This window comes from Euprymna scolopes, chromosome 2 (genome assembly GCF_053919585.1).
Source record: "Euprymna scolopes isolate OS-2025 chromosome 2, ASM5391958v1, whole genome shotgun sequence".
Classification (NCBI taxonomy): Eukaryota; Metazoa; Mollusca; class Cephalopoda; order Sepiida; family Sepiolidae; genus Euprymna; species Euprymna scolopes.
Genome location: NC_136483.1, coordinates 198,394,555 through 198,413,352, shown reverse-complemented (window position 1 = coordinate 198,413,352; position 18,798 = coordinate 198,394,555). Strand labels below are relative to the sequence as shown.

At 33.4% G+C, this 18,798-nt stretch overlaps 1 protein-coding gene across 1 annotated transcript in view; it reads left to right on the top strand.

Annotated features, from left to right (window-relative positions):
• The window catches only part of LOC145241318 (uncharacterized), a 151,393-nt gene that overhangs the window by 121,559 nt on the left and 11,036 nt on the right, over positions 1–18,798 (top strand). The window contains exons 28-30 of the mRNA XM_080104136.1: positions 3,243–3,638; positions 12,316–12,460; positions 14,855–15,037. Of these exons, the coding sequence (XP_079960262.1) occupies positions 3,243–3,638; positions 12,316–12,460; positions 14,855–15,037 (724 nt within the window). The remainder of the gene's footprint in view (positions 1–3,242; positions 3,639–12,315; positions 12,461–14,854; positions 15,038–18,798) is intronic.

The following is an 18,798-nucleotide window of genomic DNA, read 5'->3' as shown; positions in this document are numbered from 1 at the left end:
TGAACATATACCCGTTCAACAAAAATATCCCCAACCCACCTGACTAACACAAAATCCCACCTCATCACTACAGAGATCCCTAGAAGCTGGAAGATTTTCTACTCAGATTATGCCTCTCCTTGGACCACTTTATCTTAGAACTCCCTCCCTATTCCCTGACCATGCTAAAAATGTAAATGTAATGTGAACAAACATCTTTGCCTCCATATAAATATGACCCCATATCACAGTAGCCTTATGCTTCATTGGCAACATGTCTTATTTGGCCGCAAACAAAAATAAAATAACGATTTTGTGTGTAAGTGTAACCATCTTGTGGTTCTCAAAGTTATGACGTCATGTTCACAATAATCTTTTATTTTGACATTTCAACTTGCTGACATATTTCTGAACACATTATTCATCCATCCAAACAAATATTTTATTCATCATAGACCATCCTTGGTGTAGGATTACTGAGGCTGTGACAACAGCATATTCTTTTCATTGTTTTGACTCTTCAGTATCTGTTAATATCTTATATGTTTTTATATAGACTGATGCGGTTCTCGGTTGATTAGTTCAGTCTAACTGTTTTGGATATATACTTGAGCGTCAAAAGAATGTAAACAATATTCTGTTGTCACAGCCCTAATGATTACTATTTCCTGATTATTTCGATGTTATGTGACCGGAAGTTTAAGAGTTTATTGGTTAAATATTTTCACATACAGATAGACACACATACATTCATCTGTTTTATTCATGTAGATTTTAAATATCGAGAATCACTTAATATTAGTTGTTATTAGTCTCATTTTTCATAAAAAATTTGATATTTAGTGTTCGTCCGTGACAGATACTATGTCACATTTCTCAAATATATGACGTCATGTATTCAAAAATTCTTTTTTACACGGGAGTCACTTATCAAGGCCCGAAAGCCACTCATGGATAAGTGTTAATGAGTATGCAGAGGTCATTAGGACAACAGCATAGTACAGGGTGGAATGATATAAGTTGTCACCCTAAAGAAAACAACACTACAGCTTTATTTAAAAACTTTTATTGAAAAATTCAATTCGGGTAACTTGATTATTTAGTATGACATTTATCCAATGTAGCTGCCCTCAGCCTCAATCACTGCCTCGATATGAGTCTGGAACTGGGAACATGTCTTTTCCACAAGTGCTGGCAGGAACTTGGTTAATACTTGACGGATGGCGGTGATGAGGCTGGCTTTTGTGTTGTGAGAGGTCATGTTGGTGATGTTCTCAATGTATGACCAAAGGAAGTAGTCCAGCGGGTTCAGATCAGGGGAGGAGGGGGGACCAGTAAGAGAAGGATACAAAGTTGTAGCACTCCTTCTGAACCGAAGCCTGGGTCTCTTTGAACTTGTATGCTGGCACCAAGTCTTGCTGCCACACCCAGTGTCTGCCAGCACTAAGAGATCACCACACTCTTCAGCACATCCAAGTACACTTTGATGCTGACTTTCAAGCCGACTTTGAAGATGTGAGGATGCATATGGCCCTCACTTTAAACCACGCCAAAGGCCATAACAGTGGCCGGAAACTTGGTTTTCATCACCCTGGGAACATCCCTCAGGCACTGAACTGTCCGGATTTGTATTTTGTGGGTGCTGGCAATGATCCTGTTATCATAACTTGGATCGGTAGAGAGCATGAGTTGTACAGCGGCGCATCTCTGATCTCACTCATTGAACATTGTGTCACTTTCAGACATGATAGAAGGCTCCTGCAGCTCTTAGAATTTGTATACAACTGGCCAACTAGTAGATGGTCTGCAACAAAAAAAAAAAAGAAAAAAACGGTTTTCATCAAACGGAAATGGAATCATGTCGTCTTTTCTAGAGTGACAATTTATCATTTCATCCTGAAACGTTAGTGGTGGAAATTGGGTATAATTTGATTATTTAAGGGGGCGGCTCAACAAGAACTTGTTTCATTGGACTTGAAGACGACCGTATTGTAGTCAGCCGGAACGCAGGGTAACGGAATAGTTTGTTTTACAGTTGTAAAATATTTGAGCATTTTTATTTTTGTGAACTGGTAAGGGTCTGGAAAAAAGACACAAATTTGTATTTAGTGGAAAAAATATATTGAAAAGAAAATAAAACAAATAAATCGTGTGATTATACGTCATTCCAACTGCCAAGTATGCATACCCTGTGTGTAATGTCGAGACATATTTTCCCGGTCTTCATAGTAAGTGGAAGAGTTCATTATTATCTGTAAGGTGGACACCACAATATTTATCCTCAAATATCTGCCTTTGATTTACTTTTCGTTTTATCTATTGTTTAAAATGGCACCAACGACTTCAGATCTCGTTTAATCAACATGTCTATCACTCCTATTGTTACTAACTATATGATTATCATTTGATATTTAGTGTCCGTCTGTGATAGAAAATATATGACGTCATATTTTCAAAGATTTTTAAAAAAATATTTTGTAGTTGAAAAATATTGTAGTATTTTATCCTGAAATATCTGTTTTCTATTTGCTTTTGTTCTATCGATTGTTTAAAATGGCACCGGCGATACCAATTTTCCCAATTCCATTATCAAATCCTTTTGTTACACTTCACAAGGTTCCCATATCAACAGATACAACTACTACTTTTTATCCCCCTTTTCAAGTCTTGATAATTTTTAATCTTCTTTTCTGTTTCCTCCACATTTACATCAACTAGGACTGCTATATCAATGATCATTGCCTTTTGTTCCCTTTTTTTCTAACAAGATTAAATCTGGTTTCTTTGCTTCAATCAAATTGTCATATTAGATATTTATGTGCCACAATAATTTAACTTTATCACTCTCCATCATCCCTTCTGCTCATACTACTTTTCGTTGCATTCCAACCCTCTTTTCTTACATATATCCCGATGGACCTTTCTCATAATATTGTCATAACGCCTCTTGTACTCCTTTTGAGCTAATTTCCTACAACTATTGATGATGTGTTGTACATTCTCACCTTTCTGCACAGGAAGGTAATTGTAATTATTATTATTATTATTATTATTATTATTATTATTATTATTATTTTATAGATATTTTATCTCCCTTTCTTGAAAATCAAGCAGTCTGGTTGAATAACAGTAACTATCATTGGATTCTACAAAATAACACCAAGCCTCGTTCAATCAATGTTAATTCCAAACCGAGAACAAATGACTCCACAAATTAAATATAGATTCCGATTTGACCAGATTTTCGTTTTATCTTCTTGCAGGTGAAATTCCAAGGTCAATACACCAATCTTCCAATCCGTATGACCGATTCTTCTGTTTACCGCAAAGGAAACCAAATCATTCTTCAAGGTAGCAGAGGTTACAAACTGATTGCCGATCCGCAACTGAAACTCTACACGATGGAGATCAGTGGTTGGTATTTCAACAAAGTGGCTGGCATGTTTGGTACATACAATAATGAGCAAAGCGATGACCTGACTATGTACAATTCGATGCAGACCGACAATCTTGAAGAATTTGCCAGGTCTTGGTGGATGCGTAACTCTGCCTGCAGATCGCACGTAAATCTTGCACGCATGCAGCAAACATCAGAGAAACAAGAATGCTACAACTATTTTGTGGCAAACAGTTCGCCCTTCAGGAATTGCTTCTACCAGGTAAATATTGTTTCATGCCTTCAATGAATCTTTGGTTGCTTTTGTTTTGTGGTATATCAACTCTTTTTTTTGGGTTGCTTAATGTCGAATCCAAGAATTTTGGTAAATATGTTTTAAGCTCTTGGGTCATCTATCAGTTGTTTTTTTTGTTTGTATATGTAGCACGTCAAATGTACACCATAGTCCATGATATTCCACTATCTAGCACAGTTAGGCCTTCCTTTTTTTCTTTTTTGCATGGGGGTCATCACTTATCAAGGCCCGAAGGCCACTCAGGGATAAGGGTTATTGCGTGTACAGTAATCAATGAGATAGTATTGTAGTAATCATTAGTATTGGGGGTTTTGATAGAGTGTCTTACTTAAGGGGGCGGTTTGTCAGGAGTTTGTTTATGTTGGACTTGAACACGTCCAAGTTGTAGTTAGGTGGAAAACAGGCAAGCGGCAGAGAGTTCCACTGGCGTGCAGTTCTAAGAAAGAAGCTTTGCTCATGGAATCTGCATTTGGATTTAGGCACAGATAAAGAGTGGGGAAAATTATTGACAGTAGTTTCAGCCAGACGGGTGTTTCTTGTGAAAGATTGGTGAGGGGGGACGAGGGATTGGAGCTTAGACGAGCACCTGCCATGGAAATAGTGATAAAACAAAGGCAGGCTTGCAACGTCTCTTCTGTGGGAGAGAGGTTGCAGGGAAGAGAGAAAAGGGCATCCCCCACTAAGCCACGAAGTCTATTTCGTACTCTGTCAAGGCAGGATAGGCTGTTTTTAGCAGCTCCTGCCCAGATGTGGCAGCAGTACTCCATCCTTGGACGTACTTGGCTTTTATATAGATAGAGAATTGCATCAGTAGTGAGATATCTTCTGGAGCGGTAGAAGGATCCCACCATTTTCCCAGCGTCCCTGGCAACAGATTTGTTAAATTTACGACGGATGTTTCAAAAGTAGTGCCTCTTATTTTTTTTATTCCGCCTGAAGTGCAGAGGTGATTGCAAATTGCATTGTTATAATGACTGAACTTTCACGCATTCATGATCTAAAACTTTAAACTCTTTGTTGCAAATATTGACGTATAAGACTCTAAGAAAGCAACTCTTGTCATGGACGTGCATTAGAAACAGAAATGCGTCATTGAATTCCTCCATGCAAAAGAATTTAAGCTGATCAATATTCACCGGCATCTATTGGATGTTTATGAAGCTAATGCAGTGGATGTCAGCAGAGTTTTGAGATGAGTTCATCGATTTCAGAGTAGCAATAGAGATGTGAGTGACAAAGCGTGCTCCAAACTTTTATGACTGAGGCATGAAAAGAGGCTTACAAAAATGCATTGAGAATGGTGGTGACTATGTAGAAAAATAAATTCTCAAGTATAAAAGATCGCTCGTTTTAATACCACTAGTATCATTATTTCGTAGCTCTTTAATGTTTTAGTTTTTGAGTAAACAAATAGGAAACCTTACTTTGGGAACAACCCTTGTATATGATTATTTGTGAATGCATGCAATTCTCAAAAACAGATCATCAGCCGATGAGTGCGACTTTAACTACTGCTACTCGTGGAATTTGTGGTCGAACTTTTTTCTTCTAGATTTAGCATGTTCTGTCTTTGCCCAAGCATATCAACAGGTTAATCTTTCATGAAGGTTTTAAGAGGTGTAAATTCATTGCCTGTTTTTAATTCTTGCACACAAACTATAGTTTCAGTCGATGTACCCTTCAATTTTCTTCAGGTGCATTTTGTTGAACTTTGGCAGTTTTTTTTCAATTTCCTTATCAATTTGTTCAAGCTGCGAATGGGGCATCCTACTGGATACTAAACATTCACCTGCTATATAATACATTCCAGCAAAGAGATCTTTTTAAGATTCTAGGATAAATTTTATTGACTGGGACAATTTTTATTTCTGTCACATCTAGGGTGCCTCTTTTGAGGAAGCTGAATATGCCTCACATACAAGCAGACCTTGTGTGTAACTTTGACCTTGTAGGTAAATAGGGTCAGACCGAGATATAGAAGGCCTGTTAACTAAAAAATGCCTGCGGGCAATGTAGGTAAAATTTGTTGAACTGTTGCTGCCGATACTATATGACTTAAAAAGAGCATTAAAACATGTTAAAAAAGAAAAGAAAGGAACCCAATTCGATTAATAATGAAACTGAACTTTATTTAATATAAAATATAAATATTATGTAAAATTATGCAATTTTAAAGCAATATACAATCTAATACTGATAAAACTGGATTTTTTTTTTATTACATTTTTTTTATTACATTTTTACACCAAACAAGGCACATTGCCACTTTGATGTAGGGGGCTACTATCAGGGACATAAGCTACAGAGGTACTATGTGGGGAGTTGGGCAGCAAGATGTCGGTTCACGTTACACTTGAACTTCTGCATGTCAGTACAATTGGGGAAGCAGGAACCCAGAAGGGAATTCCAAAGTCTAGCGGTTCTGGGGAAGACACTACTGGAGTAGAAGGCTCTCTTACATCTAGGGATCTCGACTGTGAAGGGGTGAGATTTTGCTGCTTGTCGGGTTTGTCAGGGGTATTTACGTCGAGGGGGTACAAGTGCTTGCAGTTCGTCGGAGCATTCACCATTAAAGTACTTGTAGAACAGGCAAAGAGATGCTACATTTCGTCGATGGATAGAGGTTGAAGCTTAGATGACAGTTCATAATCTATTAGGTTGGCGACTCTCTTTTGAACCTTGTCTAGGAGTTAGAGACTAGTAGCAGATGCACCAGCCAAAATATGACAACAATACTCCATACATGGACGAATGGTGGCCTTATAGAGGTACCGTTTCGGTTTAAGCAAGATGGCTGCAATTCTTCACCTACTAACATGATTAAAGTTCATTTATTTTATTACGGACTATTATCTTCATCTTTCTTAGATGTTGTTTCAGAATGTTTCGGCCAACTATTCCTCTGGCCTTCATCAGGTGGTAAGAAAGATGAGGATAATAGTCCACATAAAATAAATTAATAAATAATACTCATCTCAAGAATGAATTTCAATTAAAGAAATAATAAATATACGATTAAAGTTTTTTTTTTTATAATTCAATAATATTCAGGTAACTTTGATTGCATAATTTGGAAGCTACCATTGCAATATTTATTAGAATTTACAAAAATCAGTAGAAACTATTGTTTTTTTTTTTATCTGAAAACTCCATTTATCAACTACAAAATTTCGTCCCAATAGTGTAGAAGCGCGTTTTTTTCTTTATAAGATAACCGGATATTCATAGTAGACATGTTATGTTTAGAAATTTGCTATTTTTAGTCTCATTCATACTTGTTGCTTAAGGGAGGGAATCCTACTTACAAAGAGTCATCTCCCTTTGTATTTGGATTTCTGTTAGATTAAATAAAAGATACTAGAAATATTTATTAATAATAAATTAAGGCATAACAAATAACTATTTGTAAAAAAAAAAAAAAAGAAGAAAAGAAAAAAGAACAAATAATAAAAATTAAATAAAAAAAAGGGTGCAACGGATAATCCACTGAGCGAAATATTATATTTGCTGATGACATTACTCTCAAAAACGGACATAAGGGGAAAACGAATGAACAGTATGAACACATATTTAAGGAACTGGCTAAAACTCTAGTAGAATGGAGCCGAAACTGGATAGTAACGTTCAATGTCACCAAGCCTAAGCTTCTTTCCTTTAATAATTTACATAAAACCTTTTCAATCACTGATACATTGCCTGAAAGAGCTACATTCAAACTCCCCAGCTTAACGTTCACAGAGAACATAAAATGGAACAAATACATTGCGGGCTCTCTCTACCAGGCTAGAAAGTTACTCACACCTGAGAGTATCCCGTACTTTTACAAAGCCACTATTCACACATGAATGGAGTATTGTTGTCACATCTGGGCTGGTGTATCTGCCACTAGTCTCTTTCTCCTAGATAGGGTTTGAAAAAGAGCTGCCAACCTCTAGATCCCTGCACTGTCAGCCAAACTCCAACCTCTGTCTTATCGCCGAAATGTGGCATCCTTCTGTCTGTTTTACAAGTACTTTAAACCAGACAAATTAGACAAGCAGCAAAATTCCACCCCCTATTCTGTAGAGATCCCTAGATGCCGTAAAACCTTATACTAAAATAGCTTCTTTCCTCAAACTGCTAGATTTTTGAACTCTCCTCCTAGGCCCCTTCTTCCCTGACTGTACTGAAATACAGAAGTTCAAGTATAATGTGAACAGACATCTCGCTGCCCAACTCCCTACATAGTATCCCTGCAAGACTGGTCCCTATTAGTAAACCCTTATGACTAAGTGGCACTGTGTCTTGTTTGAGTTGAATAAACAATAAAAAATAAGAAAGAAAAAAAAATATCTTTTAGATTTTGAAATTTACACAAATAATATAATTATTCAAAAATATATATAAATTTATTATTTTAAAATCTTTATGTATTTAAATGTCTGCTAAGTTAATATTTTTAATATACGATAAAAAGTCCAAACTTAGGAATATATAATTAATGAATTTAACACATATTGGTTATTCCTAAATATATATTAAATATAAAACAAGTGTTACAATTCATTTCAAATGTCAGCGTGATTCTTGGCTGTACACAAAGACACTCAAAGATGGCATCTGTCAAAATGAAGCAGGCACACCTCAGGCTAACATGTAAATCTTGATACTTTACAGTTGCCATAAATTTTTTGTTAAAAAAGCATTAAAAGCAATTTTTACCAATAATAATTAAGAAATGTATTTACAATTAAATATCTTTAAATTTGTGTCAAATTTGCTTTTTTTAATAAGTTGTTAATAGTAATTTTTACATTATATGAAAATAATTAAAAAAAACTTGTGAACTTATACTCTAATGTCTTTAATGAAGTTAAATCATTTAAAACTGTAAAAACTTTCTTTTCTTAGAAAAATTGTTCATCAAAAAATTCATTAAAAAAGTCACTTTTTAAGTAGTACATTTTTAAGTAGTACATTTTCATGTAAATACAAAAATACGTTTTGTAATTTATTATGAAATTCTAATTATTTTATAAAAATCTTAAAATGAATTATTTTAACTTAATAAATTCTTAGGTAATTAATACTTTATTTTGTGTTATTGTGTAAATTTAGAATTTTACTTTTATTAAAAAGTTACACGAAACTTTAACAACTCTCTGAATTGTCTCCCCTAGTGGAAAAATTAGAAGAAAAAAAACAAAAAAACAAAAAAAAACATAAACAAACAAAAAACTTTTAAACCTAAATAGCACAAATGCTAAAAAGCTCCAAAAATCTTTTTAAAATGACTATTTGAAATTCTTTTATTTATTCATTGTCAGTAATTATTTTGTTGAAGATAATTTTTAACCAAAACATAAAAAATCATTTATTTTCAGTAAATAGAATTGAACTAATTTACTTGTTTTGTTTATTTTATTTTTGAAATTTGATTATACATTTAAAAAACATGAATAAATATTCATGTTTTCTAAAATTATATTTCTTTCACGCTGGTTATTCTTCACAACTTTTTAATTTAATTTTCCAACCTCTTTTTATGAATACAGACGTTTGTTATCAGGCGACCACTATAACTTAAATATATTATTCAGTAAAGTATTATTTATATGCCCGCATTAAAACTGTTCCTATTTGCTTATCTCCCCCACAAAGGCAGAGTTAGACGCAAAATCGGTTTTTATTATAAGGAAAATCCAACTCCACAAAAAAAGGCGCACTCTGGATTGGAACAAAAATTAATATTACCTCAGTCTACAAGGATTTGTTCTGACCGAAGACAAAAAAAGATGAATTGTCGTATCAGAAAATACACAATTTACTTGTAATCAAATGTCAAAGTACTTAACAGAAACCCAACAAACAAAGGGACGCAATTCATTCTTAGAGATGAGCAAAATTATCTCCCTTGCAATGTGTGATCAAGACAGACATGAATTGTGGTACATTTGGTGTCAATAAATGAACCAACATTGCGGCTATAGACATACTGTTTCTTGACCTTTTAGCTTGGAATAAAGTGTAGTAACTTTCTGATGCTAAACAGTCTATTCTGTCCTCAGTCAATGAAGGAGAAATCCTTCTAGATTGTTCTAATTAAACTAACTTTGACCTCATGAGATGGTAAGTGAATAGGAAGGTGGTTATTTTAATGTACGATGTTATGTAAGCCATTATATATATATATATGTCTGAGAACGCATTGAGGCATGCAAATCAAACCTAAAATACGATACTCACATGTCAGTATATTCAGGCAGCATTTTTTTCTCTTATGCATGTTTCATTGAATAGCAGGGATAATTCTTATTTGTTTCTTTTGCGATCCGTTTTCTCCATTTGGCAGGCCAATGTTCGAACGTTCTGTTCGAGTGTAAAAATAAATTTGCCATAGTCGCGAACGTTTTCGTCTTTCATGAGTCGTCGTCAGGCGAGTGATGAATTAAAAAATTGCATTTAGTGAATTTATTGTAAAGACAATTAAAATTGTTTAAAATCATCAAAAGCACTTAAGCATGTCCTCTCTCATATTGAGCCTGATTGATAATCTGTTTATGCGAATGAGTAGGGCTTCCACGATTGGAACGGACAGATTACAATGTGAGACGGCTTAAATGATGATGTTTTTTATTAATATGTTTCTTAATTCGTTTTTGGGTGTAACATGTGCTGCAAGGTGTTGGTAGAGTTTGTGAATAAACGCAATTTTTTAATTCATCATTCTCCTGAAGACGACTCATGGAAGTCGAAAACAGTCGTGAATATGGCAAATTTCTTTTTACACACGAACAAAACGTTCAAACATTGACCTGCCAAATTGGAAAAATGGATCGCAAGTAAAACAAACAAAATTATCCCTGCTGTTCAATAAAACATACACACATATATTTGTTTATTCTGGACAACAGGTCCATATTGGATTTTTTTATTCCATCATGCATGGTCAAAAGTTGGTCAGGTGTATATGATAATGTTGCTTGGCTTTTTAGCTTGGGACAAGGTGTAGTATCTGTTCTGATGCTACACTATTCTCTCCTTGGTCATGGAGGAGAAATCTTTCTAGACTATGACTATTTGTATTTCTATTCCAATTCAGAGTGCTCCTTTTTGAATATTGGATATTTCCCACATTAAAACCTGCCCTTGTGTACAACCTTACCCTCGTAGGGAGGCAAGTAATTAGGAACATAGGGTTATCGTAGCATGCGATTTACTTTCCATCATGTTTTGGAGGAATTTGCTGAGCCCCATATGGGGATCTCAATGCTGACCCTAAACCTTTGCCCTAAACACAAGCTTACTGTAAACTGTTCAAAAGTCTTCTCATACTTCAATGTGTTTAACAAGATTCTGTTGTGTCGAACGCAAAGTACTTTGTCTTTGCCCGGCCAGGTTTACGACATGTCTTTCCCTATTGCTCTTGGGCCACATGTGTAACACTGCTATCTCTCTCCTCTTAGGCCACGTTTTTTCTTTTTTTTATAATCTTTTTCTTTCCTTCTTCTTCATTGTGACGTTACTCTGCACATGATTCGGTCATTTGCATATGTTGGCTGCTGCTGCTGCTATACATGCGTCCATGCTCCGTTACATTTTGAAGCAACTTTACGTGATAAGACAAAAAAAATGCAATCATGAGAAAAAAGCTAAACATTAACAATTCCACCAACATAGTTGTTTACAGAAGACAAATAATATCGTTCACACATATTTCCTGGCTACTAGCCTCCAGCTATGTGAAGAAATCATATAAAGCCAATTGCATTGAAGAACAATCTATAGGACGATCATCACATTAAGGTTGAGATTGGTATGCTGCTCCTCATAGCTGAAAGGTTGACCCAAAACTGTGATGACAGGATTTTGTTCTCGAGTATATGACGAAGCTCTTTGGAATGTCATGTTTTCAGCCTTCCAAAACAAATCTGATTTTTCATGCAGTCACCAATATTTATTGCATGCAATCTTGTGATCTGCGATGTGGTTCAGCTGTGGAAGTAATTATATATATATATATATATATATATATATATATATATAACATTTTAAAACTTTTGAATATTATATATATATATATATATATATATATATATATATATATATATATATATATAGATATGTATGGTTTGGTTTAGGTTTAGGGTCAGCATTGAGATCCCCATATGGGGCTCAGCAAATAACTATTTAAAACATTTTTAAGCTTTAATATATATATATTAAAGCTTAAAAATGTTTTAAATAGTTATTTGCAATTTATTCTAGTTTTACTTTAAAAAAGTGTAAATTGAAGTTTTTAATATGGTTTCTAAATTTCTAAATTGAGGATTGATAATTTGGATCTTTTTTGGATTATTCTCCCATCGCTTTGGAAAATGTAACCTCTGACCTTCTTCAGGTGTGTCTTATTGAACACACTAATCTTTGTATCAAACTCGGGAATCAGTATAGAATTTTGAACTGAACATCTTATTTAATCTATGAGCGTTGTTAATATTCTTTATGTAGCCTGTACTGAAGATTGAACCTTCAGCCTGCATGAAACTGCCAGTTTTAAATTAAAGTTTTAAATTTAAGCTAAAAACTCTAAGTTGAAAATATTCAAATTAAAAATTGAAAGTTTTCATTTTTTTTTCATTTTAAATTTATTTTTCTTAATTAGGTTAAGCCAGATTCGTTCTATCATGTATGCAACACTCTTCGAAGCAGTGCCTATTCAAGTGATTCTGATCTCTGCGACGTTTCAGCCTTTTATATGATCGAATGCCAAAGAAAAGAAGTTACGCTTGAAATGCCAAAATCTTGTGGTGAGTTATAAGATGATATAAAACCCCTTAATCCAAATTCCTTTGATCCGATATTCCTTTGATCCTATTAAACATTTGATCAACACGTTTTCTTAATTATTCCCAGTTTTCACTCACTTTGAAACATTCTAATAAAATCAGTCTTTTTTTTCTTTATTTCTATCTTTGTCTAAAAGTTGATGTCTCTTTTCTTTCAAATTTCGATATCAATTATGACTTCTTTCACCTAAAAAATATGTACTATAGTTTCATTTTCTATTTTATATAAAAAAAGACATTCACTATTAACAACCGGCTTTCAAATATGTCCGCTTGCATCGACATTAATAGACTTTAATTCTTTTCCTTTTACCATGATAATTTCTATTTATTGCCCCCCCCCTCCTCCAAACAAGGTCGGCTTTTAATGTGGGAGATATCCAGCTCTCCAAAACATCTAACTCTGGATCAGAACAAAATTAAAAATTACCCAAGTCTAAAAGGATTTCTCCTTCTATTAACCAAGGACAGAATAGACTAAGTATAGCATCCAAGCAGATACTACACTTTGCTCATAGCCAAAACGCCAAAGAAGTCGTTGTTAAGTTGGCTGCACGGTTCTAGGAGTTCAGAAAAAAGTTATAATATTGACTTTGGTCTGAAGTTTGAATCATGTGATTTCAGAACAATCATTCTCCACACTGACGATTCCCAGAAAAGGACGAAACACATGTGTAGGGGGGATAAAAAATTTTAAAATATATATCATAATGTTATATAGATATGTATATCGTCGCTTCCTCAGACTTTTACAGAAAACCTCTCTGTTAAAGTCTCAGGAAGCTACATGACGGCAAAAAAATGGTCGTGTAGCCGAAACAAAAATGTAACTTAACAGAAAGATACGGTAATAAAAAATAAAATGCATATTTGCTCTACAACAGTATTGACCATTTTCTTCAGGTTTTTATTAATTACCATTTCTACTAAATATATATATATATATATATAGATATATATGTTAATGGGGAAAAATGTTTATTCACCTTTTATTTCTACGAGTCCTTTAATTTATGAAGCTCAATGTAAGTACGAAGCTTATACAAATAAATGACAAAAATCTATATTCCAAATTTCGCAATGTTGACCATCTTACCGTTTATTTCTTTAAGCATGTTGAAATGCACAATTCTTGACAGCACCTGTTTTGTAGCGCAGAATCATTCATGTAATTATTATGTCAATTTTTGAATCTATTGCATCAGAAAAAAGAAGCTTATCAACTTTAAAAGAAAATGAAGGCATTTGGGTATGATTACAAAATCCGAAAATTGTAAGAGAAGTTGCAATTATTTTTCAATTCGTTACATCATCTTTGTATTTACATTTTATATTTTATATGTTATATATTTTATATTTTATATATTTTACATTATATATTTTATGTATTATATATTTTATATTATCTATTTTATGTATTATATATTTTATATTATCTATTTTATATTTTATATATTTTATATTATATATGTTATGTATTATCTATTTTATATTTTATATATTTTACATTGTCTATTTTATGTATTATATATTTTATATTATATATTTTATATATTATATATTTTACATTATATATTTTATATATTATATATTTTATATTATATATTTTTTGTATTATATATTTTATATTATATATTTTATGTATTATCTATTTTATATTTTATATATTTTACATTATCTATTTTATGTATTATATATTTTATATTATATATTTTATATATTATATATTTTACATTATATATTTTATATATTATATATTTAACATTATATATTTTATATATTTTACATTATATATTTTATATTTTATATATTTTACATTATCTATTTTATGTATTATATATTTTATATTATATATTTTATGTATTATATATTTTACATTATATATTTTATATATTATATATTTTACATTATATATTTTATATATTATATATTTTACATTATATATTTTATGTATTATATATTTTACATTATATATTTTATATATTATATATTTTATATTATATATTTTATGTATTATATATTTTATATTATATATTTTTATATCATATATTTTACATTTAATATAATTTTGACTCTTTTTACTCTTCTGATGAGAAGCATTTAGTTTTGAAATGCCATGACCTGAAGAGATTTTTTCTATTACGCTTTCCTTATTGATTTGATGATATAATAAAGTTATTCGTAACTTTTATTCTTCACCATTTTCATATAATTCAGTTCTGTTCCATTTTTTTTTTTGTGTGGTTGTTTTTCTTTATATTATAATTTGGATTTAATATCCATTTTGAAATTAAATTATTTTTTCTTTGGTTTGAATAATTTTTTTCTGCATTTGTTGTGTTCTCTTTCTTCCAGTGAGTTGCCAGAGCATGGCGGGAAATACGTTCCACCAATCGGAAAGCATGTTGCTGACGTCACACCAAGTGCCGGCTGCTGCTGATATCATATTTGTGGTTGAACAAGGAAGATGCAACAGTGTCGTTGGTGCTCGACTGCCGGAAATCGTCCAACACATAACATCAACCTTGGCTCAGAAAGGTACGTACAATTTACAAGCACATATAAGCATTGAATCATTTTGACTAATAATTCACAGTTTTAAGACCAAAATGTAGTATCTGTGCTGTGTTTTGTATTTGGATTCTTCAGATTACTGTTCTAATCTTGAATGTTATTTTCATAACGTTTCTGTCAATGTAACGTCCGATCTTCTTCAAGTGTATCTTGTTGAACTCAGAAATTTTTCTGTCAATCTCGGGAATCTGCATGAAATTTCAAATGAAGCCCTTTATTTAATCCATAGTGATAGCATGGTCTCGTTCTGTCAGCCATGACTGAGTAAAAGTCCTAAGTCATTCGTAATTATATTTTGAATGTTGTCCTCACTGAGAATTGAACCTTTAATCTCCAGAAGAGTGTAACTTACTATTGATTTTACCAAGTACTTTATCCATTACGTCATAGGTCCTTGCTGCTTTGTCTTCTGAAGATATACTCCCAGGCATGACATTCCCTACCTTCGCTAATGGATGGCGAGGAGTCTGATCATGGCTACTTTAGATATTGGTAACTTCCATGAACGCTCATGTGCGCTCCAGCAATGGTCACATTTCACTAAGTTCAACCTTGTGTCACATCCAGCCCTCATCAAAATGAAATACTGATGTTGAGAGGCAGGTAAAAACTATCATTCCAAGCGTTATCTCCTTTAAAAAACGACTAATGGTTTATTGTCTTTTGCTGATAGAAATATAGAGACGCTTTTTCTGCAAGGAAGTGCCAAACAGGATCAATGAGAAAATATTTGCGCCCTCGCTATAAACTAACCTTGTGCCAAACCTTTATAATAAGGTGGGAGGCGAGTGAACTAATTGAACATTTTTTAGCAAAGATCAAAGTGTTGTGTTCTCAGTCAGAGGTGAAAAAATCCCAAAGGACTCAGGTAGGTTTTACTGGTTATTTACGTCCCCACAAAAGACTTTTCAATACATTGCAAAAATGATTGATTCCAAATAGGATCAAAGTGTAGTATTTGTTTTCTGTACTGCAACAATGCTGTGGGAGAAACAGCACAGCACAGTCTTTTTTAACTTTGGCAAACTTCTGCTCTTCTGGAGATCAATAAGGTATCATCGCTTCTGAACAGTTAGTATTTTATTTAACTAGTGTCGGGGCACCACTTACCAAGGCTTAAAGGCTACTCGAGGATAAGCAGTGATCAGTGTTAGGTAGACGGTGAGACAACGCTGTGATGTTCAGTAGTGGTGTAATTTGGATAGGGTTCGATCATTTAAGAGGACGGCTCAACAAGAATTTGTTTGCCTTAGATTTGAAAACGACCATCTTGTAGTCAGCTGGGAAGCAGTTCATTAGTATTGTGTTCCATAGACGGACAGTTGTAGCAAAGAAATTTTGCTCATAGAATTTTCGTTTTGTTTTTGGCACAGATAGAAAGTGAGAGAAATTGTTGATATTCATTGTAGCTAGACGAGTATTTGTTGCGAATGTTTACAGGGGAACCATAGATTGAAACCGCTACAACTGGATGTTGCTTAATTTAGTTATAATGTCAATTTGCCATGATTTAGAAATAAGTAAATTAGGTTTCTTGCAATCATGCCCATAGTTAGAATGGTAGAGTGAACACTGTGTCTGAGTGGATTCTATGCAATTCAAATTTTAATGTTAATCTTTAAGCATAAGTTTAAGATCAAAATTAGATGTGATGGTAAAATATTATGTTCCATAGAATTGAATGAAAAGTAGGCATAAGTTGCAAGCTTGTAGTCAGGTATAGTGCACGCGGTTATGAACCCTAGCCCGATTAAGGTATCTTTTAGCAAGATGAGGGAGTGAGTTCTGTCCCCTTTTATTTTTTGGGACTAAAAATCTCCAAAATATTCACTTACCATTTTTATTTTGCCTTTAACCTTTTCAAATTATTTTTATTTTGGAAGGACATCATGTACTCCCAAATTTCACCTTTATTTCGTTTCTTCTCGTTTAAGTTATCCCCATCTTTATTTCAAGATCAACCTGCTTGTTTATTGGTACAGAAGATACCGAAAACCTTTTAGAAACTGTTGGGAGTTTTATCAATCTGATTTTATTGATTGCTTTTCTTTGTTTAGGGATGTTTTACTTCTTTTTTTTATGAAATTTTGATCTTTTATTTTTATTATTCTGTCTGTCTGCTATATTTTTTCTCATAAACTTCTGGATCGATTTGGCTGAAATTTTCTATAGACCTTTTTATGAGAAGGTGCAGCGAACTAAGTATTATGGTATCTGTTCGATGTACAGTTAGGGATTAATAGGAATTAATAGACATAAATCACTACATTTACTCTCACTTTTTCTCAGAAACTACTGGGCTGATCTGGCTGAAATTTTGTATGGATCTTTGTTATGATAAGGTGCATAAGGCGAACTAGCATGATGGTATCCGTTCGATGTACACATAGGGACTAATAAGGATTAATATGAAATAATAGGAATTGGCATTTAACGCAAAAATAAGCACAAATTTAATCGTATTCAACCATCAATTTGACATAAAGAACGCATTCTAAGTCAACAGCTATAAGTTTCCATCTTTAAAAGACTAAAAAGTTATTGTATTAATATATTTTGAAAATAAAATAAATTTCAAACCATTGGATATATTTTAAGTAAGGTATTCCATAGAGTATACTACCTATATATTTTTTATCACTCTCCCCCCCGACCTAGGACTGTACTCTAATCAATCATGTCTCTGACAGCATAGACGTAGCACTCTCCCTTGACACTAGCGCCCAAATACATGTATTTGATGACTTTAACGCCACCACAATAATTGGCTTGGCTTCTCTAACTACACTGACACAGCTGGTAGCATCATCCATACTTTTCTATATCTCATTTCTTGACAAACAGTAACATTCCTGACCTGTCTCCCAGATCGTCAGGACCAGCAAGCCTCACTTCTGCATCTATTTCTGATAACAGTTCCTGAGGATTGTGTAGCAAATGTCCAACTACCCACTCGGGGATGCTGATCAAGACTAAGATCAATAGGCATCTTCTTTTGCAATAATTATCTTTCGTTCTTGTTAACTCCTTACATTAAGTGACTTCATGCCTTGACTGGAATGATTTCCATGAATAAAAAAACTCTAAAAAGTTACAAAGAAAGCAAATCCAAACCAAGCGGAGAAAGAAAGAGAGTAAGCAATTAGAGGCATTTGGGTTTTAGCGTTCATAAAAATCATTGAAGAAGACCGAAGGGTACATCGGCCATAATGCAAAAGATAAATATGAGTATTGAGCACAATAGTCCAAAAACAATGCAAATAAAAAAGAGTGCAATATCGATTACGAATTGAAATCGACATGAGTTTGAAATTGATTTGCTTTGTCATTTTATTGCCTTGACAGTGGCATCACTTATTTTTGGCTTGTTCCCCACGAGGGCAGAGTTTGACACAAGGGCGGCTTTTAATGAGGAGAAATCCAGTTCCACAAAAAGCGGCACTCTCAACTGAGACAAAAATAAAAAAAATACAACTGCTTCCATTTAGGAGAATTTCTTCCTCCCTAACCGAGGACAGAAAAGATTAAAGCGAGTTGAAAGTGAACCTTAAGTTTACTTTTGCCTCGTAACTCTCGCCTCCCGTATTTTGTCCTTTAGTCCTTACATTCTATTAATGATGTTCCTGACAAAGAGGGAAGAATTGCTGTTTTCTGGGTCATAATCTATCCATCAAATACTTATTGTTGCTTTTTGACCTTGAAGTATTTTTAAGTTCCCTACATTT